Source organism: Nematolebias whitei, chromosome 17 (assembly GCF_014905685.2).
Source record: "Nematolebias whitei isolate Nwh7 chromosome 17, NemWhi1, whole genome shotgun sequence".
Lineage (NCBI taxonomy): Eukaryota > Metazoa > Chordata > Actinopteri > Cyprinodontiformes > Rivulidae > Nematolebias > Nematolebias whitei.
In genome coordinates, this window is record NC_056514.1 from 25,471,768 (window position 1) to 25,488,083 (window position 16,316).

At 38.2% G+C, this 16,316-nt stretch overlaps 2 protein-coding genes across 2 annotated transcripts; one reads left to right on the forward strand and one right to left on the reverse strand.

Annotated features, from left to right (window-relative positions):
- Positions 1–154: 154 nt before the first annotated feature.
- tlcd3bb (TLC domain containing 3Bb) lies at positions 155–9,508 on the forward strand. The gene is made up of 7 exons (XM_037691419.1): positions 155–489; positions 3,353–3,560; positions 3,831–3,914; positions 4,218–4,443; positions 5,666–5,761; positions 7,015–7,124; positions 7,523–9,508. The coding sequence occupies exons 2-7, from the start codon at positions 3,436–3,438 to the stop codon at positions 7,779–7,781; spliced, it is 900 nt and encodes a 299-aa protein (XP_037547347.1). The 5' UTR covers positions 155–489; positions 3,353–3,435; the 3' UTR covers positions 7,782–9,508.
- Positions 9,509–13,197: 3,689 nt separating this feature from the next.
- pagr1 (PAXIP1 associated glutamate-rich protein 1) lies at positions 13,198–16,098 on the reverse strand. Its single transcript, XM_037691415.1, has 5 exons — positions 15,927–16,098; positions 15,481–15,681; positions 14,551–14,884; positions 14,381–14,469; positions 13,198–13,526 (listed from the first exon to the last, which is right to left on the reverse strand). The coding sequence occupies exons 2-5, from the start codon at positions 15,647–15,649 to the stop codon at positions 13,291–13,293; spliced, it is 828 nt and encodes a 275-aa protein (XP_037547343.1). The 5' UTR covers positions 15,650–15,681; positions 15,927–16,098; the 3' UTR covers positions 13,198–13,290.
- Positions 16,099–16,316: the final 218 nt, after the last annotated feature.

Sequence of the window (16,316 nt, forward strand, 5' to 3'; positions counted from 1 at the left end):
ACTAAGAATTACACTACAGCACTCCTGTCCGGGCCCTATCTCAAACTAATTACTGTGTGACTTCATTATGTGATACAACGGACTGCCTTAAATAACGGGCTGGCGCAGCAGTCCTCAGCGTTGAGTCAACGGTGCATCTGTATTTGCTGCTGCTGTGGCGAGAGACAGAGGCGAGGACATCCGCCAACAATACCTCCACATCTGGATCACAGCGTGCCCTCGTCCTTCAGCCGTTTTCGCCTGCTTTATTTAAATAACGCCATTTGTTTACGCCGACTGGCTCGGACGCCAGTCGCCGACGTTTCGCAGACACCGATTTGGATCAAAGTTAGCTGGCGTTAGCTCGCGCTGCTGCTACCCTTCAAACATTCAAGCGGCCACATAAAGATGCGGAGCATCGAGGCTGAGAGCCCTGGGGTATCTTTAAACGCTGCACGCAGGACACGACCTTCGACTGGCCGCTGACTGGACTCTGCAGAGTCGTCGAGGGTAATTGTTGCTTTTCTTATTCTCCTCTGAACATGTGCAGACTGATCTGTTAGCTAACGCTAGCGGTCAGTTGCTACAGCTGAATGCTACAAGCTAACAGCCGCAAACATGTTGCAGTTGAGCCAAGCTGCTCAGGCTAACGCTATGCTTACATTTAAACACGATAAATATCAATAAGCGGCGTGTTAACATATATCCGCTGTGTGTTGTTTTGTAAGCGACCCAGAAGAGCGTCCTCCTCCCTGACAGGTGACATTAGCTAGCGTTGTTTGCAGGAACAATGAGCCCCGGCAGACCTTGCTGTGTCGATACTTTCGACGATTTTAAAATAGCGCATTGCGTATTTCGCTAATGGACTTGAACTTTTTAATGAGTCAGCCAGTGTTTTCTGTTGTAAGCAAAGTATAAACCAGCACATGGACGAGGGAAGAAATGGAAAAGTGGAAACCAGCCTGAGATGGATGATGCTCCAACTGGGACTTTGATTTGCCGTTCATGTCACCGTGGTCAGCAAACATACCCTCTGTATAAAATAAACGGCTTTAGGTCCTGCTTATGTTTTAATCTGTTATTTTTATCATTAATCTGCTGTCCAGGTTAAAAAAAAAAAAAAAGCAAGCGCATATTATTTCACTTGTAAAAGAAAAGCAGACATGAACAGTTGACATTGACAGATGGAAATGCATACAATATTAGAGAAAAGTTTATTTTATTTTTCTGTACAAAGAGCTAAAGTGGTCTAGAGCAGTACTTTTGTTGGCTCTTTGAAGTTTTTATTAGTATATTTTTACCAAGTAAAATATTTTATTCCATCCATCCTGTCTTTTTACTAAATTTTCAAATTGTTTTTTTGTTAGTTTTTTGATAATTAAACACAAACACATTGTCAATCCAGGTTGCCTGTTAGCAAAATACCTCATGAAACATTCATCATCTACTCGCTTCTTTGTCTTCGTGTCGTGCCCATGTCCAGCAGTAATTGTGCGAGAGGTGTGGGACACCGTGGACAGGTCTCCAGTCCATCACAGGGACACATCGAGACAATCAACCATTCACTCTCACTTAGGGACAATTTAGTTACCAATTAGCCCAACATACATGTTTTTAGTTTGTGGGAGGAAACCGGAGTACCGGAGAAAAACCACACATGCACAGAGAGAACATGCAAACATCACCCAGAAAAGTCCCCCCGGCTGGGATTTGATCCGACGACCTTCTCGCTGAGAGACTGCAGCTCTACCAACTGTCCCACCGTGCCACCTCTCATGAACCATTGGATGTAATTAATGAAATCCCCAGTAATCACTGGATGTACATCTAGAACTGAATAACTTTTGGAGTCAACCAAATCTGAGATGGCCCCCACCGCTAATCAACCTAATGAATACAGAAGTGGCTGTAACTCAGTCAGTTTTATAGATATTGAGCTAACACATGTTGTGGTAGTAGCTCACAGTAGCCTTCAACATATACTTTGATTGCTAACATTCATATACTTTACAAGGTTTGACCAAAACGACTAAAACTCATTTCTCAACATGATCTTTGTTCAAAACTCTGGCATGAAATGCAATAAACCATCCTTTAGAATTGTCTTCTAATAACTGAAACTAGAAATTCAAATAGTCTCTTCCTGCTTCTAATTGTATCTGTAAAATGCTAATGATTACACTACTTCACATTAAAAACTTTTTATTTTTTGGCCTTAAATTTCAAAGTTATTGAAATGTAAGGACACTAAACGGATGAAGGACACAAACAAAAACGGGTGAACCGTATCTGAAAGTCAAGAAAATAAATCCTTTAAAGACTGGATACCCCAGTGTGGTTCCCATTGTTGGGGTCCTGAGATGATCTCCTGAAATCAAACCAAAATTAAAAAATATATATTTCTACTAGCATATGTTAACTAAAATAATTACAAAAAAAAAATGAATAGATGTAATATGAGTTTAAGTTTAATCTGTTTTCATTATATTTTTTATTTACTTTTTCTAGCAATGTTTGTGTAGTTCAACCAAGGATATTTGGGGTTACAAGTTAGTTGTTCTGTTACTTTGGGGTTCAGAAGCTAAAAAATCTGGTGTCCGCTGGGATACAGGACATGGACTACATTTTCAGCTTATATCTCTTATAACTAAAATGCAGATACTATGAAATAATTACAACCTATAATTAACTTTAAATAATTGTATGTCATATCAGTCTGTTGTGGAGACATTCTTGGACCATTCTTCTTTAGATTGCTTCAAATCATGCAAGTTTATTAACATTTGTTTAGCTCTCTTAAGGTTTGATAATCAGGTTGAGGTCTGGACTTTGACTGAACCACTCCAGCATCTTAATCTTTTTTTTTCTTTTCTCAGTCATTCCTTTAAAGATCTGCTGCTGTGACCCAACTTATGCCAAGCTTCAGCTGCCTGACACACATTTAGCTTTGATATGCAGAGAAGGTTGACTTCATGATGCAGACACTGTGGCTGTTGAAACAAAATAGACTAAGATTCAATGCTTGTAAATTATATTTTGCTCTATCTCATGATATGTTGTGAGGATTTAGCTCACTATGTGAAAAACCTGACTGAGTTGTAGCCTTTTTTATGTTGGTTGACACCCAAAGTTGTTAATTTAAATCTAGCCTGTGGTTCAAGTAATAAAAAACAGATACATTTTGTTTTGCATGCTGTCCTAAACCAAATGTAGCTCACTTGGTGAAGTTAGCTTAATGTATAGCCATGTGTGTTTGAGTCAGATAGTTGTTTTTTTTGTTATCTCAGTAACTGCAGCCGAATGGAAACACGAGGGAGTTACCGGTGCTCACATCTATGTAAACATTTACCCACTTTTGTCCTGTTATTTTCAGGGAAGAGAGAGGAGAGCGACAGATCTCAAGGACCAGATTGTCTGCTGAACTTTTTGTCTCTTTGAGTCAGCTCGCCGAGGACCATGCTGATCATATTGGCTGCTGGGTCCGTGTTCTTTCCGGGCCTTTTCCTTCTGTCCAAACAATGCCTGAAGTCCATCCCGGCACTGAGATGGAGCGAAGGAGATGCAGTCATTGTATCGGCCAGGTTAGACCACCTGAATTCTTCTTACTTTGTTTATTAGTGCGTCTTTGGTCACGTGTCATTAAAATTGTTCATCCTCTTCATCGATATTTATAATATTTTGGCTGGATTTAGTTAAGTATCGTTAATATTGTTGTTTATACACAAAAGACTAAAAGTACTACAACTTTCTCAATAAACCAGACAACACAAAACTGTTCACTCATTAATTGATGGGAAATACATTTCTTCTCATCTTTTTTTAATTTTTTTAAATTTTGTTCCATCATCAAGGTTGGTGTCATCTATTCAGGCAGTAATGGCTTCGTCAGCTGGCTACATCATTGCTTCTTCCTGTGAGGACATCATTGAGGACCAGTAAGTTATTTTGTTTCATTTTATCACCAGCCTCCTGTTTCCTGTTGGGGAACATAGCGGCTGATGGGATTTATGTTTTCAAGACATCAGCAAGTTAATGTCTAGATTTCTTGTCATTAAAAATCTCACTTTAAACAAATAACTGAATTAATGAAACCAGCATTCCTTGAAGGATTCAAAGACAGTTGTAGCTACAGTGTTTCAGCCCGTCGTGAGTTTAGAGACACTGTTTTCTGGGTCTGAGGGAATTCCTTTGATACTTGTTCAAAATTAGAGTTATTAAAAGTCTTCTTTTCTGCACAGGCACTGGCTGACCAGCACTTACATCATGTTTGCTGTTCCCTACTTCGTGTACGACATCTACGCAATGTTTATGTGCTACTGGTACAAGCTGCGGGTCAAAGGGCACGAGGAGGCCTCAGCCGCCCCCCGGCACATGAGCTCAGCGCTGACCAGCTACCTGCGTCGCGAGTTCCTCATGGTGCTGCACCACGTTGTCATGGTCACCGTCTGCTTCCCCGTGTCTGTGGTAACTGCCACACGCTGAGTTTTTGTTTTGTTTGTTTAGCTGAGATTTGAGTGAGGCAAGAATAATGCAGTACTGACATATGAATCTAAATAAAATACCCCCCTACCCCGGTTGTAGGGGAGGGGGGTATATGTTTTTTTATTTTTTTTATTTTTTTTAATCCTAGAAGTAAAAAAGTGTAACTGAAGAAATAACATTTTTGTGTGATCATGCAGAATGAACACTGAGTGCTGAAAACTACTTGAACAGTTTGAAACAAGTTGTTAAAATTAGGCCTGTCGCAATAAACAATAAATCAATTAATCACATGATAAATGAAAATTATCAACCTCATTTTCATTTATCAGCTTTATTGTTTCTTCGTGTCTGTCTCTTTCTACTGAAGACACTGGATGACAAAAGGCTCAGTTCTGGTGCTCTTCACTGACCCCTCCCTTTCTCTTTAAAATCCATTGAACCGTCCAGAATCATGTTTTTGGATCGTTTAATGCAGCTAAGCTGAGAAGCTAAGCTACGAGCTAAGCTAACAGGCCGACCTTGGAAAATAAACTCTTGTCTAAGATCCACGGTTGAAACCCGTGCCTTCGTGTAAAAAGTTGTTTTTCTCTGCAAAAAGAAGCTGAGAACTTGTTTACTGATTTTTTATTAAAAGCTTTATGTGACATGCTATGCTAAAGAGCTCAAACCACAATAAGCATCCGCCATTTTGAGAACCAAAGCGAGACAGCCCATATCACGTCAAGGGGCCTCCCTCCCATTTTTCTTAACGAGACACGCTGCTCGCTCCCTCACTATCCATCCTTCAGTTCAAACAGTCTTATACTGCCATCCAGTGGTCAAATAAGGTACTACATACAAAACAAATAAACCAACATTTCTTCTTAAATTTGACAATAATTACTAATTATTGCCAAATAAAAAATATTAAAAATCGTTTATCGCAATAATTTCTGAGACAATTAATCGCCCAGCAAAATGTGTTATCGTGACAGGCCTAGTTAAAATCTAAAATTAGCTAAACAGTAGCTAGAAGCTAAAAGTTGCATAAGAAGACAAAAATAAATCATGTTTGCAGAAACAAATGTCAACGAGAGCAATGTTTGAGGGAATTTTAGGCAATTTGCAGTATTAAAATAAAGTTTAAATATTTTGAGAAGTGTAAAAGTCACAAACTTCAGTCACGTTATTTAAAGACGTGTCAAATTGTAATTTTTTTTCCTAGTTTTGGCGGCAAGGAAAGGGAGATTATTTCCAGGGAATCATGTTCATGGCTGAACTCAGCACCCCGTCTGTCTGCTTAGGAAAAATCCTCATCCAGGTAAGTGTCTCACTTCTGCCTGACAGAAAATTTCTAAAGATTATTTTTGCATGGGCATGTCTCTTACTAAAGATCTTCTGCATTTACCCTAGTTTTTCATACTTTTAATTTGTTGGAGAGGATATTTCTGGTCATTTCCCAGCATGCAGCTTTTTCACATCTTTTAAAGTGGGGTTCTGTGGAAAACTATGAGCAGTTAATATGTTACCTGTCGTAGATAACTTTTTGAACATCCTCCGTTTGGAGAAATAGTTAAATTTTGTGTGAACTGATGAGCTAACGTCTAGACTAAGCTGTCATAAATAAAATAAAATAAAATAAAATGGAGGGCGAAACAAGAATTTTTGAGGCGATAATGGTTCATTTTGAAATTTGACAATAATAAATAAACCTGAGGAAAATGTAGAGCTGTTGTCTTGCAGATGCAAGATTTTTTTTTCTCCAAAATTAAACTGAAATGAGAATAATTTTAAAACTGTCCAGCTGCAGCTTTCAAGAAATCGAGACCTGAACTCTGCCCTCCTTCCACCCCTCTTTTAGTCGATGCAGATAGTGTGGAATATAATAACCGTGTTAACATTAACTTTCTGACAATAATAATTAGGGATGCACGATATTGGATTTATGTCCGATATCTGATATGCAAGTATGTTAAAACTTATTTGGCCGATAATCGATACCAATACTGATTATTATTATTTTTTTTTTAATTTTATCCTAAACCTACTTACAGAGACTACATATCTTTCTCTGTTGTGGAATTAAAATACTACATTATTCTACATGGTCTTTGTCAGTTTAACCTGCTGCCAAATGCAGATGCCAAAAAGGGGCTGAAAATGATGCAACACTTCAACTTGGATTATGTTTAATGTCAAATTTATTCATGACATTTACAATCTCTAACACAATGACAACACTCGAATGGTGCAAATTTGTACATTGTCATAACTCACTGTTCACAAGCGACAAGTGAAAAAATGCAAAAGTATTAGTGCTTTAATAGATATACTTGACAGTTTCTTAAATTAAAAAAATTAACTTACAACAGAAGCTCAATACGTGGTAGTGAGTTATTTTGATGGAATGGCCGATATTTAACTTTATCGCTAATATCAACCGATACCAATACCACGCCGATAATATCGTGCATCCCTAATAATAATAATAATAATAAAGATTAACATAGTTGGCTTCACGAAACTGTACTGCTCGCCTTTCTTTCTCCCCTCTCTCTGTTTTTCCCCACTCAGTACAAACAGCAACACACACTGCTGCACAAAGTGAATGGGGCTCTTATGCTGATCACTTTTTTCATCTTTCGAGTCCTACTCTTCCCTTACCTCTACTACGCATATGGAAGGTATGTCTCTCCTCTGTTCGAGGTCGGTAACTTCCACAGCTACTTGAACCTGCCTGGTATTCCTGGAAGAAATCGCCCGCCATCTTTAATGCCAGAGTTCTGAACTAAAATTGTCATAATGAGAAATTCTGGTTTTGTAAATAATGGGCGTGATCTTGTGAGATGTGTTAATGCTCAAAGTATGTGTTGAGAATGACTTTCAGATACTACCACACCAAATTTTACCTCCATCTGTCGATACAACTGTTTGCTACTGTCAATTAGCTGTGGCGGCCATCTTGAATGCAGTCATTTATACATTCAGTGATTACTTTCTCACTTTCTTTGGTGGTGGGTCATAATTGTGACACTAAGGTGGCAACGATTTATTTACGACGTTCCATCCTTTTTGTGTACAGGTACGCATCGATTCCCTTCCACATGGTTCCTCTGACGGTGCCATGGCACTGTAACCTCGGCGCCGCTTTGCTCATGGCGCCCCAGCTCTACTGGTTCTCGCTCATCTGCAGGGGCGCCCTGCGATTGTTCATGGGCACCTCCCGTTCTCAGAGGCCGCGCACGGCCTCCGCTAAGGAGCAGACGGACAGCAGCACGCCGCCACAGCCCGCCAACGGCTACAGCACGCGCTCCACAGAGCCCGAGCTGACCACTCACTGAGACGAGCAGCAAGGAGGGGAGGGAAGGAGGGCGAATGTATCAACAAGTGTGTACAAAGGAAAGCAAGACTTAAAAAAAAACAAAAGTTCAGACGATGACCTCAGATTGTGCTGAAGTGTTTGTAGCCGGTGAACAACTAAAAGGCTCCTCTGACTTCAGCTTCTTAGTTTGTCGGAACCAAATGGCGTGTTAGCGGCGCCCAGTATTTACGATGTCATCAGGCACTGTGAAAGATAGGAACATGCTCTGACCTGAGAGGAGCTCGCCTGGGTTTTGAGCGAGCGTTGAAGGCTATTCCCCTCATGTAGATGAAACACAGTCCTCTCTGCCTCATTGTACAGGGAGAGCAGGAAAATAGGAATGTATTATATTGTACGTTGGTATGTTTGCTGTAGATGAACGGCCTGATTCAGTTTAGATTCAACTCAAAAAAAAGAAAAGAAACAAAAATATCCCAGCTAAGCAGTATTTTGACTTGTTAGTGTTTATTATCTGTATCCTCTATGTAGTCACTGTCACTCTAACAAAATGTAACCAACCTGCAGACTGACTCATCTTTAATAGGGAGATACCTTCATGATACTGTATTCTGCTGCCTTATCCCGTTTCCTTATTTTTTGCCTTTTTTATTTTATTTATTTCTACATTTTTATTTATGTGTTTATTGTTTTTGAGAGGAAGAGAGGACTTGTTAAAACAGTCAAATGTGGTGGTTGTACATAGCGGATGTAAAATTTTCCTTTTCACGTCAGTATTACGTCACTTGGGAGTTTATTTATTTATGTATTGTCCAAAAAAGTATTGGGCCACTGTGGTTACACAAAAAAAGAGAGAAAAAGAAAGAAAATTATTATTATTTTTATTCTTATTTATTTATTTAAAGGATGGATTTAAAAAAAAATTACAATTTGTGAGGAAATCTTTCAAGTTTTAGGAGCAATAGGAGCTCAGTGATGCAGCCAGGTTGGTCCCACCGTACAAAATGAAGCTGAACTGTTTTACAGGCTTGTTAATTTTCAACTTTAATGTCAAAGAAACGTCCCCTTTTTTCTCATAAATTTAAGCCTTGGGTCTTGAAGAGTTTTATCCTTTTTTTTTCTTTCTTTTTTTTTTTTACTACAGCTGTCACAAACCTCTGCATGTGATGATTATAGACTTTTTAAAACGATGCCAGTTAAGATTTAAGACGACGTTTTACAGTGTAGTGTATGCAAACTAACCCAGAAAGGTTTAGTTCTTGTTTTATATGTAGATTTAAATTCATTCCATTCACTGATATCACTTCTTTTTTTTTTTCCTTTTTCATACAAAGTTCTGCACATGAGTACTCACGCCAAACCCTACAGTGGTTTTGTTTTTATGTTTTAGTTTGGTGCTGATGTAAATCTCACAATATCAGTTTGCTTGACGGGACGATTTTCACAAAGGGATATTCATAAGATGTATTTTTCGTTGTTTTTGTTCGGAAACTTTTAACATTGATGTTTAAAGAAAACCAAAAGTGTACATTTATCTTGCAGGAGGGCATTTCCTTGTGACTGACATGCAGCACTTTTGTCTAGTTTGTTTTTATGTTAATTTTCTATCTGTAGAGTTCATGATTTAAACCTTTTTTTTTTTTCAGGTAATGCCCCAGATCGTTAAGCTGTTGTTGGAGCACTTGTGAACAAACTGGCTCACTTTTGTCACTTTATGTTCATGCAGCTACAGTGTTCTGGACACTGGTTTAGTGAGAACGGGAAAAAAAACTCCTAAAACGGCTCAGAAACCACTGAAGAGGGTTTAATGTGTGCTGTAGCATCTGAGCAGCTGTGGGCATGTCCAGCACAGAACATCCACCCCACCCCCTGTTCCCCAGATCCATAAAGGTACTGCTTCTTGACAATACTGGAACATTTCAACTGATGTACTGTATATTCCACAAATGCTTGTTATTTATTTGTTAGTATTTATTTATTTATTAATTTATTTGGTTTGTGGATTTGAATGCATATTTATGCATATGTATACTCTATGCTTCTGAGCCTTATGTGAAGGCTGTATTGTTACTCAAACTTAGCTACAATATACTTCTCTGTCCTGAGCCTGCTTGTCTCTTTTTTTTTTACTTCTGTAGTCCATTTTGAGTATATTACCTTTTCATATCACTTTAAACCAGGTGTCTGCAACCTTTACATTTCTGACCCTTTGATCACTACATTAAACGTGCCGCAATACCTGCTACATTCTCAAGTGGTGGCCCGCGGACCACGTTAAGGTTGTCGGAGGGCGCTTTTCTGCCCAGTAGGGGTGACTTTATAAGACTATAAAAATATCTAATGATTTTAAAATTTATTGATAGTTTTACATTTTAAGACGAGATAAAAGATGAGATTCTTGTAAAGAAGGAAAAAATATATAGTTTTTGCCCAAATTCTAAAGACTAAAACTATTACAAAGGAGTATTAAGGCCATGCTAAGAAAAAAATTGCATTATGAACGAGAATAAAGTTATAGTATTACGAAAATAAAGTTGTACGACATGTAATATTACAAGAATAAAGTTGTATGAGAATAATGTCCAAATATTACGAGAATAAAGTTGTAGTTTACAAGAATAAAGTTGTACAAAAATAATGTCGAAATATTATTAGAATAAAGTAGTATTAAGAGAATAAAGTCGTACGAGATTGTTGAAATATTACGAGGATTTTTTCATTTTTTTTTTTTTTCATTTAGCCTTTATTTATACAGGTTAGTCTCATTGAGCCACGAGAACTCATTTTCAAGAGAGACCTGTTTAGGGAGCACATGGTGGGGGTTAAGGGCCTTGCTCATGGGCCCAGAGTGGGGCGAATGAGGGTGGGGGCAAGTGTGGGTATTTCACCCACCCACAGTTTTGATGTTGTCGGGGCCGGGGCGTGAACCGGCGATCTTCGGATCACAGGCCCACCTCTCTAACCTCTGCGCCACCACTCCCCAAATAGGATAATGTAGTATTACGAGAATATGGTCTTAATATTATGAGAATAATGTCGAAATATGATAATAAATTTGTAAATTACTAGAATAAAGCCATACCAGAATAATGTTGAAATATTATGAGAATAAAGTAGTATTACAAGAATAAAGGTGTATGAGAATGCCAACATATGAGAATAAATTAGTCAATTATGAGAATAAAGTCGTACGAGAATAATGTCAAAATATTATGAGAATAAAGTCGTAATATTACGAGAATAAAGTTGTACAAGAATGCCGGCATGAGAATAAATTTGTAATATGATAGTAAAGTCGTATTACGAGAATAAATTTGTACGAGAATGTCAAAATATGAGAATAAAGTTGTACGAAAATAATATTGAAATATGATAATAAATTTGTAATGTTATGAGAATAAAGTCATACTAGAATAATGATAAAATATTATGAGAATAAAGTCATAGTATTACGAAAATAGTTGTACGAGAATAATGTTGAAATGATATGAGAATAAAGTCTTAATATTATTAGAATAAACTCGTAATATTACCAGAATAAAGTCATAATATTATCAGAACTCCAACACAAAAAAGTAGCCTTACTGCAGTAAAGTGATGAATGTTGACGTCAGCAGTACAATAGCTGGGGCCCAACGTATTGTGGCGTATGGATTCTTATGATAAACTGAAGCCGTATGGTATTACAATTAATGGCTGCATTGATGGATTTAGTCGTCACATAATGTGGATGGAGGCATATTTCACAAACAGTGACCCAAAAGTGATCGCAGACTACTTCATAAACACAGTGACTCACATTGGAGGTTGTCCACAGCAGGTGAGAGCCGACCAAGGAACATATTACAAGTTTATTCTCGTAATATTACAACTTTATTTTCGTAATATTTCGTCTTTATTCTCGTACAAATTTATTTTTGTAATATGACTTTTTCTCATAATGTAATTTTTTTTCTTAGCGTTGCCCTAATACTCCATCGTGCCATCGTAAACAAACTATGCAGGCCTATGAGATTTTCTTTTTTTTATTTTAGAAAAATTAAGTATCCTACTTTAAAGAAATAAAGCCTAAAGTGAAAGTATGTTTTACTCCTTGTAATATTTCTAGTATTCACATATTTGCAAAATAAATTACAGGAAACTTGCTTAAACTAGCCATTTTAGTTGTTATAACAACCAATAACATTCAGTTTTATGTTAGTTTTGGTCAAAGCTTGAAAGAGCCGCTGTGGACAAACCAAAAAGCCGCATGTGGCTCCAGAGCCGTACGTTGCAGACCCCTGCTTTAAACACATTGACTGCAGCCTTTCCATACCAGAGCTTTAAACTAAGGTTATTTTAGAATGAGAAGGAAGTTATGTGCGATCTCATGCAGGATCTTGTGAGATGTTAGCACTCAGACTGTATGTTGAGGACGACTCGGCTACTACCACACTGAATGTTAACTCAGTAGTTGTAAAATTGGCTGAATTATAGCCATTCACGTGTCTCCTAAAGAGAAATGTGTTGAATGGGGTTGGCTCAAATGTTTGAACTCTTCTGGTCAAGCCTTGAAATTAATATTATCTACAATGTCATATTGAGATATACAGCATGATCTGTGTTGTGTGTTGTGAATGACTGTCAGATACTACCACGCCAAAGTTTAAAATAAATTTTAGATAAATCCTCTTTAAAATCAAATAAAGTACAGCCTTTCTTTATGTTGAGGTCTATTAGCTGTGGCAACCATCTTAAATTGGGATCATTGTAAAAGTTAATCGTTGTAGATGTGCATTCGTTCTGAAGTTTCATTAAAGTGCACACTGATTCATGAGATATTTTGCTAACAAACAGATGGACAGAGCTCAAGAGTTTAAGGATAGGTCTCAGCGAGCATTACCATTCTAGCTCAGTTTCTGTAAATTAAAGAATTAAAGCCATTTTTGTGCTTTCTGAGCTCATTTGGCTGTGGTGGCTATCTTGAAAGGTAAATCAGTTGTAGATATATTGACTGATGACCTTTTAAGAGTTTCATTTAAATCCTTCCACTGGTTTATGAGGTATTTTGCTCACACGACAGACAGGGGCTCGAAATGTTGCTCTTATCAGAAACGCCACCAGGGGGCGCCAGACTGAGATTTAACTAACCAATTTTTTACTGTAAAACTTTAAATGCTACAAATACAAGTGGCAGTAATTCTTGTTCTATGGTGAATTCTGGTTGTTATGGAGAAAAGGTGCTATTTTAACCAAATTAAACATTTAATGATAAAACTTTTGTACTTCAGGTTCTTACTAAAATTGAAGCTGACAGTGTGTATTTTAAGCCCATTCATTATTTTGCTTAAAATCATGAAAAACCAGCAGCCACTGCACAAACTGAAACATCAGCTAACATTCTTTAGGATGAAAATTTTTATTTCAATCATATAAAAGACAAAAAAAAAAAACCCAACATAGAAAACTTCTTGTGTTAAAAAATGTAAAGTCTTTTGAGAGCCTTGTTAAGGTTTCTGTTGCATTTGGCCAAGTCCTGGTCTCTGAATACTTCAGTATCTCCTCTGTCTCGGGGAGAAGATGGTGTTGGGGTTGCTGTCTCGCTCCCGCTCCTTCTCCCGCTCCTTCTGGCTGTTTGGGGAAAGGGCTTCCTCCAGCTTCTTATCGCTCTTGAAGAGATCTCGGCCCGTGCGCAGGATGTGCTGCTCGATTTTGCGGTGCCGCTTCATGTCCGACAGCACTTTGTCCAGACGAGCTTCCCGTTTTACAGAGGAGCGAGCTGAAGACCCTGAAAAACGAGTGCAAACAGGTTACTGTATCAAACTATTTGGACGCTTTTTTATCTGAACCCCCCCAAAAAAAATAAAAAATAATAAATACAAAATAAATACAAGCAGCAAGTGCAGAGAGGAACTTCAAATGATGCTGGAGATATTTATTGTCTGAATGCTGATCCAGCTCGCATGCTTTTGCTTTTTTCCTGTTGAATTTTTCCACACAAGTTTTTGCAATCTAACCAGAACAACAAATAGAACAATCTTTGTTCTATTTTAGACCATAAATATGAAAATCTTCAGCTCATTCAGGGGACTGGCTTTTGATTTTGTAACTTTTTTTTTTTTAATACTTACCAGTAACATTTTTCTGTTATGTAGAAATACACAGGAATCTCTATATCTTCTAAAATGTTCTCATTTATATCTGCTTCAGCAAACTGGCTTCAGTTGTCGTCATCTTATGCTACTTTTAGCTAATCACATCTTGCTTTTAGCTAGTGTTTACTACTTTTAGCATCTAACCTTTTGTTCTTTTGACCTAGAACTTAACTACTTTTAGTTTTTAACCACATTGTTGCTTCTTTTACCTTGTGTTCCACCTTTTAGCTACTGCTTTGCCTCTTTTAACTTATAGTATTTGGTGTTTTACCTTGTTTTCAGTTAGTGTTCCGCATTTTTATGTTAGCATTTTCCTTATTCTAGGTCTTAGCTAGTATTCTGCCTCATTTAACTTTTAGCTAGCATTGTCTTTTAGCTTGTAGTGTTCTGCTTCTTTTAAATTAAAATTTTCAGTTTCAGCCTCTTTAGATAATTTCAGCAAAGTCTCATTGTTCATGCTGGATTTTCGCAGTATCTGCGGACCCACCTGGTGTTCTGCGCCTGTTGATGAAGGTGTTTTTCGGAGTGGTTTGAGTTTGCTCCTCACTGAAGTCGAACTCAGTCGGCGACAGCGGTCTGGAAAATAGAACGAGTCTATTTCAAATGAATCAAAAATAATTCAGGAGAGAAGACATGGAGCCAAGGAGATCTACTGACTTGCATTCCTTCTCTAGTCTCTCCCTTTCTTTTGCGGCCTCCTCCTCTTCATCTCTCTCAGGCGAAGGGGTGTGTTCAGGCGTGGGGGGTCTTCTGGGGAGGGGCACAAAGTTCAACTCCAACATCTCCCCTTTGGCGAGGATCTCATAGAGTCTTTTGATCTCAGAAGGGGGAGGCATCCAGTTCTTGGGATCCTCCATTTCCTCGTCGCTGTACAGAAGCTCCCACTCATCCTCCACTTCAGCAGCCTGCTTCCCTCCTTCAGCGTCCCCCTCTGTGACTTCCTGAGGATCATCCTTCTGTGTCTCTCCTCCCACCGTCTCTGTGTTGTCATCTGAGAAAAAAAAAAATGCCATCTGTTTTACATTGTCTTCTGAATAAATGGAAAAAGTCAGTGCAAAGACTGCAGACTTTATATGCAGACTTTGTCCACATTGGATAATAATTACACAATTATGTGCACAAGCTGTTGTGTTTTTATTACAGCTATAGGATAAGTCCATCCAAGATCTTCCTACATGAGCTTATAGCTATAGCAGTGTCTAGTGAATCTCAAAGCTTCATGACAAACACTATCCAGACCAATATGGCAACACACAATAAAGTCTTAGTCTACTAATCTTCGTAGTAGACTTAGTATTTCTGATGTGATCTTAAGTGTGATAAATGTGGAAAATCAAGCTGTGTGCACGTTTCAGTTTGGTCCTTTTGACTTGTGCGTTCTAACATGTTGCTCACTCCTTCAGATGCAACAGCACAGTTAAATCCAACGTGAAGTACAGGTTAAGTTATGCATACAAGTTCTGCCAAACACCTATTTACAGGGTTCCTAAATTTTCCATATATGTATACGAATATATGTCAAGAAACCACACAACAATTACTGACAACACTCCTCGGACACCTGATGAAACTGTTTTGTTTGTCTACCTGTTTGTTCCTTGGCAGCTGGGTCCTCCTCTGTGACAGCTGTCATCTCTGTGTCCTGTTGCTCCGTGACGCTCTCTTCTTCTTTCCTTGCAGCAGGTTTGTCTGAGTCCGTCACTCCAAGAGCCTCAATGCCCTCTCTGAGGGAAGAGTCTGAGACTTCAGCCTGCATCCTGCCTGCTGCTGGGGAACTTAGCCACGGATCTGTGCAACAGAAGCATGTTTTTATGAGCCATTAGAAAACTACAATCTATTAATGGTGGTACACATAAAAGGTCTTAACTAATAACTAACTTAAACCTACAATATAAACAGTCAAATTGTAGCTGTTACAGTTAATGATGAGCAGTAAGAAGGAAGCATGTTTTTATTTTCATTAGCTTAATATGCCAGGCCTAGCTGCTAGCTTTGTCAATATAAAAAACGAACATGCGTGCCTTTGTTATTACCGGTTTGTCCTGGTCCGTTAGTGCCGTTAAATGCTTGTCTTGAATTATTTTCCGTGCGATACGATCATCGTAACTCTTTAGAAGTCTAGCTAAGCGTAATAAAAGATTAGGCTGTGACATAAACATAGCGCCATTTTGACAGGACGATTTGCTTGGTTCTGCTGGGCTCTTCTTCTTCTTCTTCTTCTTTTAATTTATTGGCGGATTGCAAACTGCTTTCAGGTGCATACCGCCACCTACTGAGCTAGAGTGTGCAACACATGACCTCTGTCCCTAAATTCTTTTTTTTATGTTAATGTTTTTCAAATATGTAACCAATGCTTTTCTGACGTCTTTTATCTTATCCTTCTCCCCTTCATTTCCTAAAATTCCTCCTAAACTCCAAGCTCT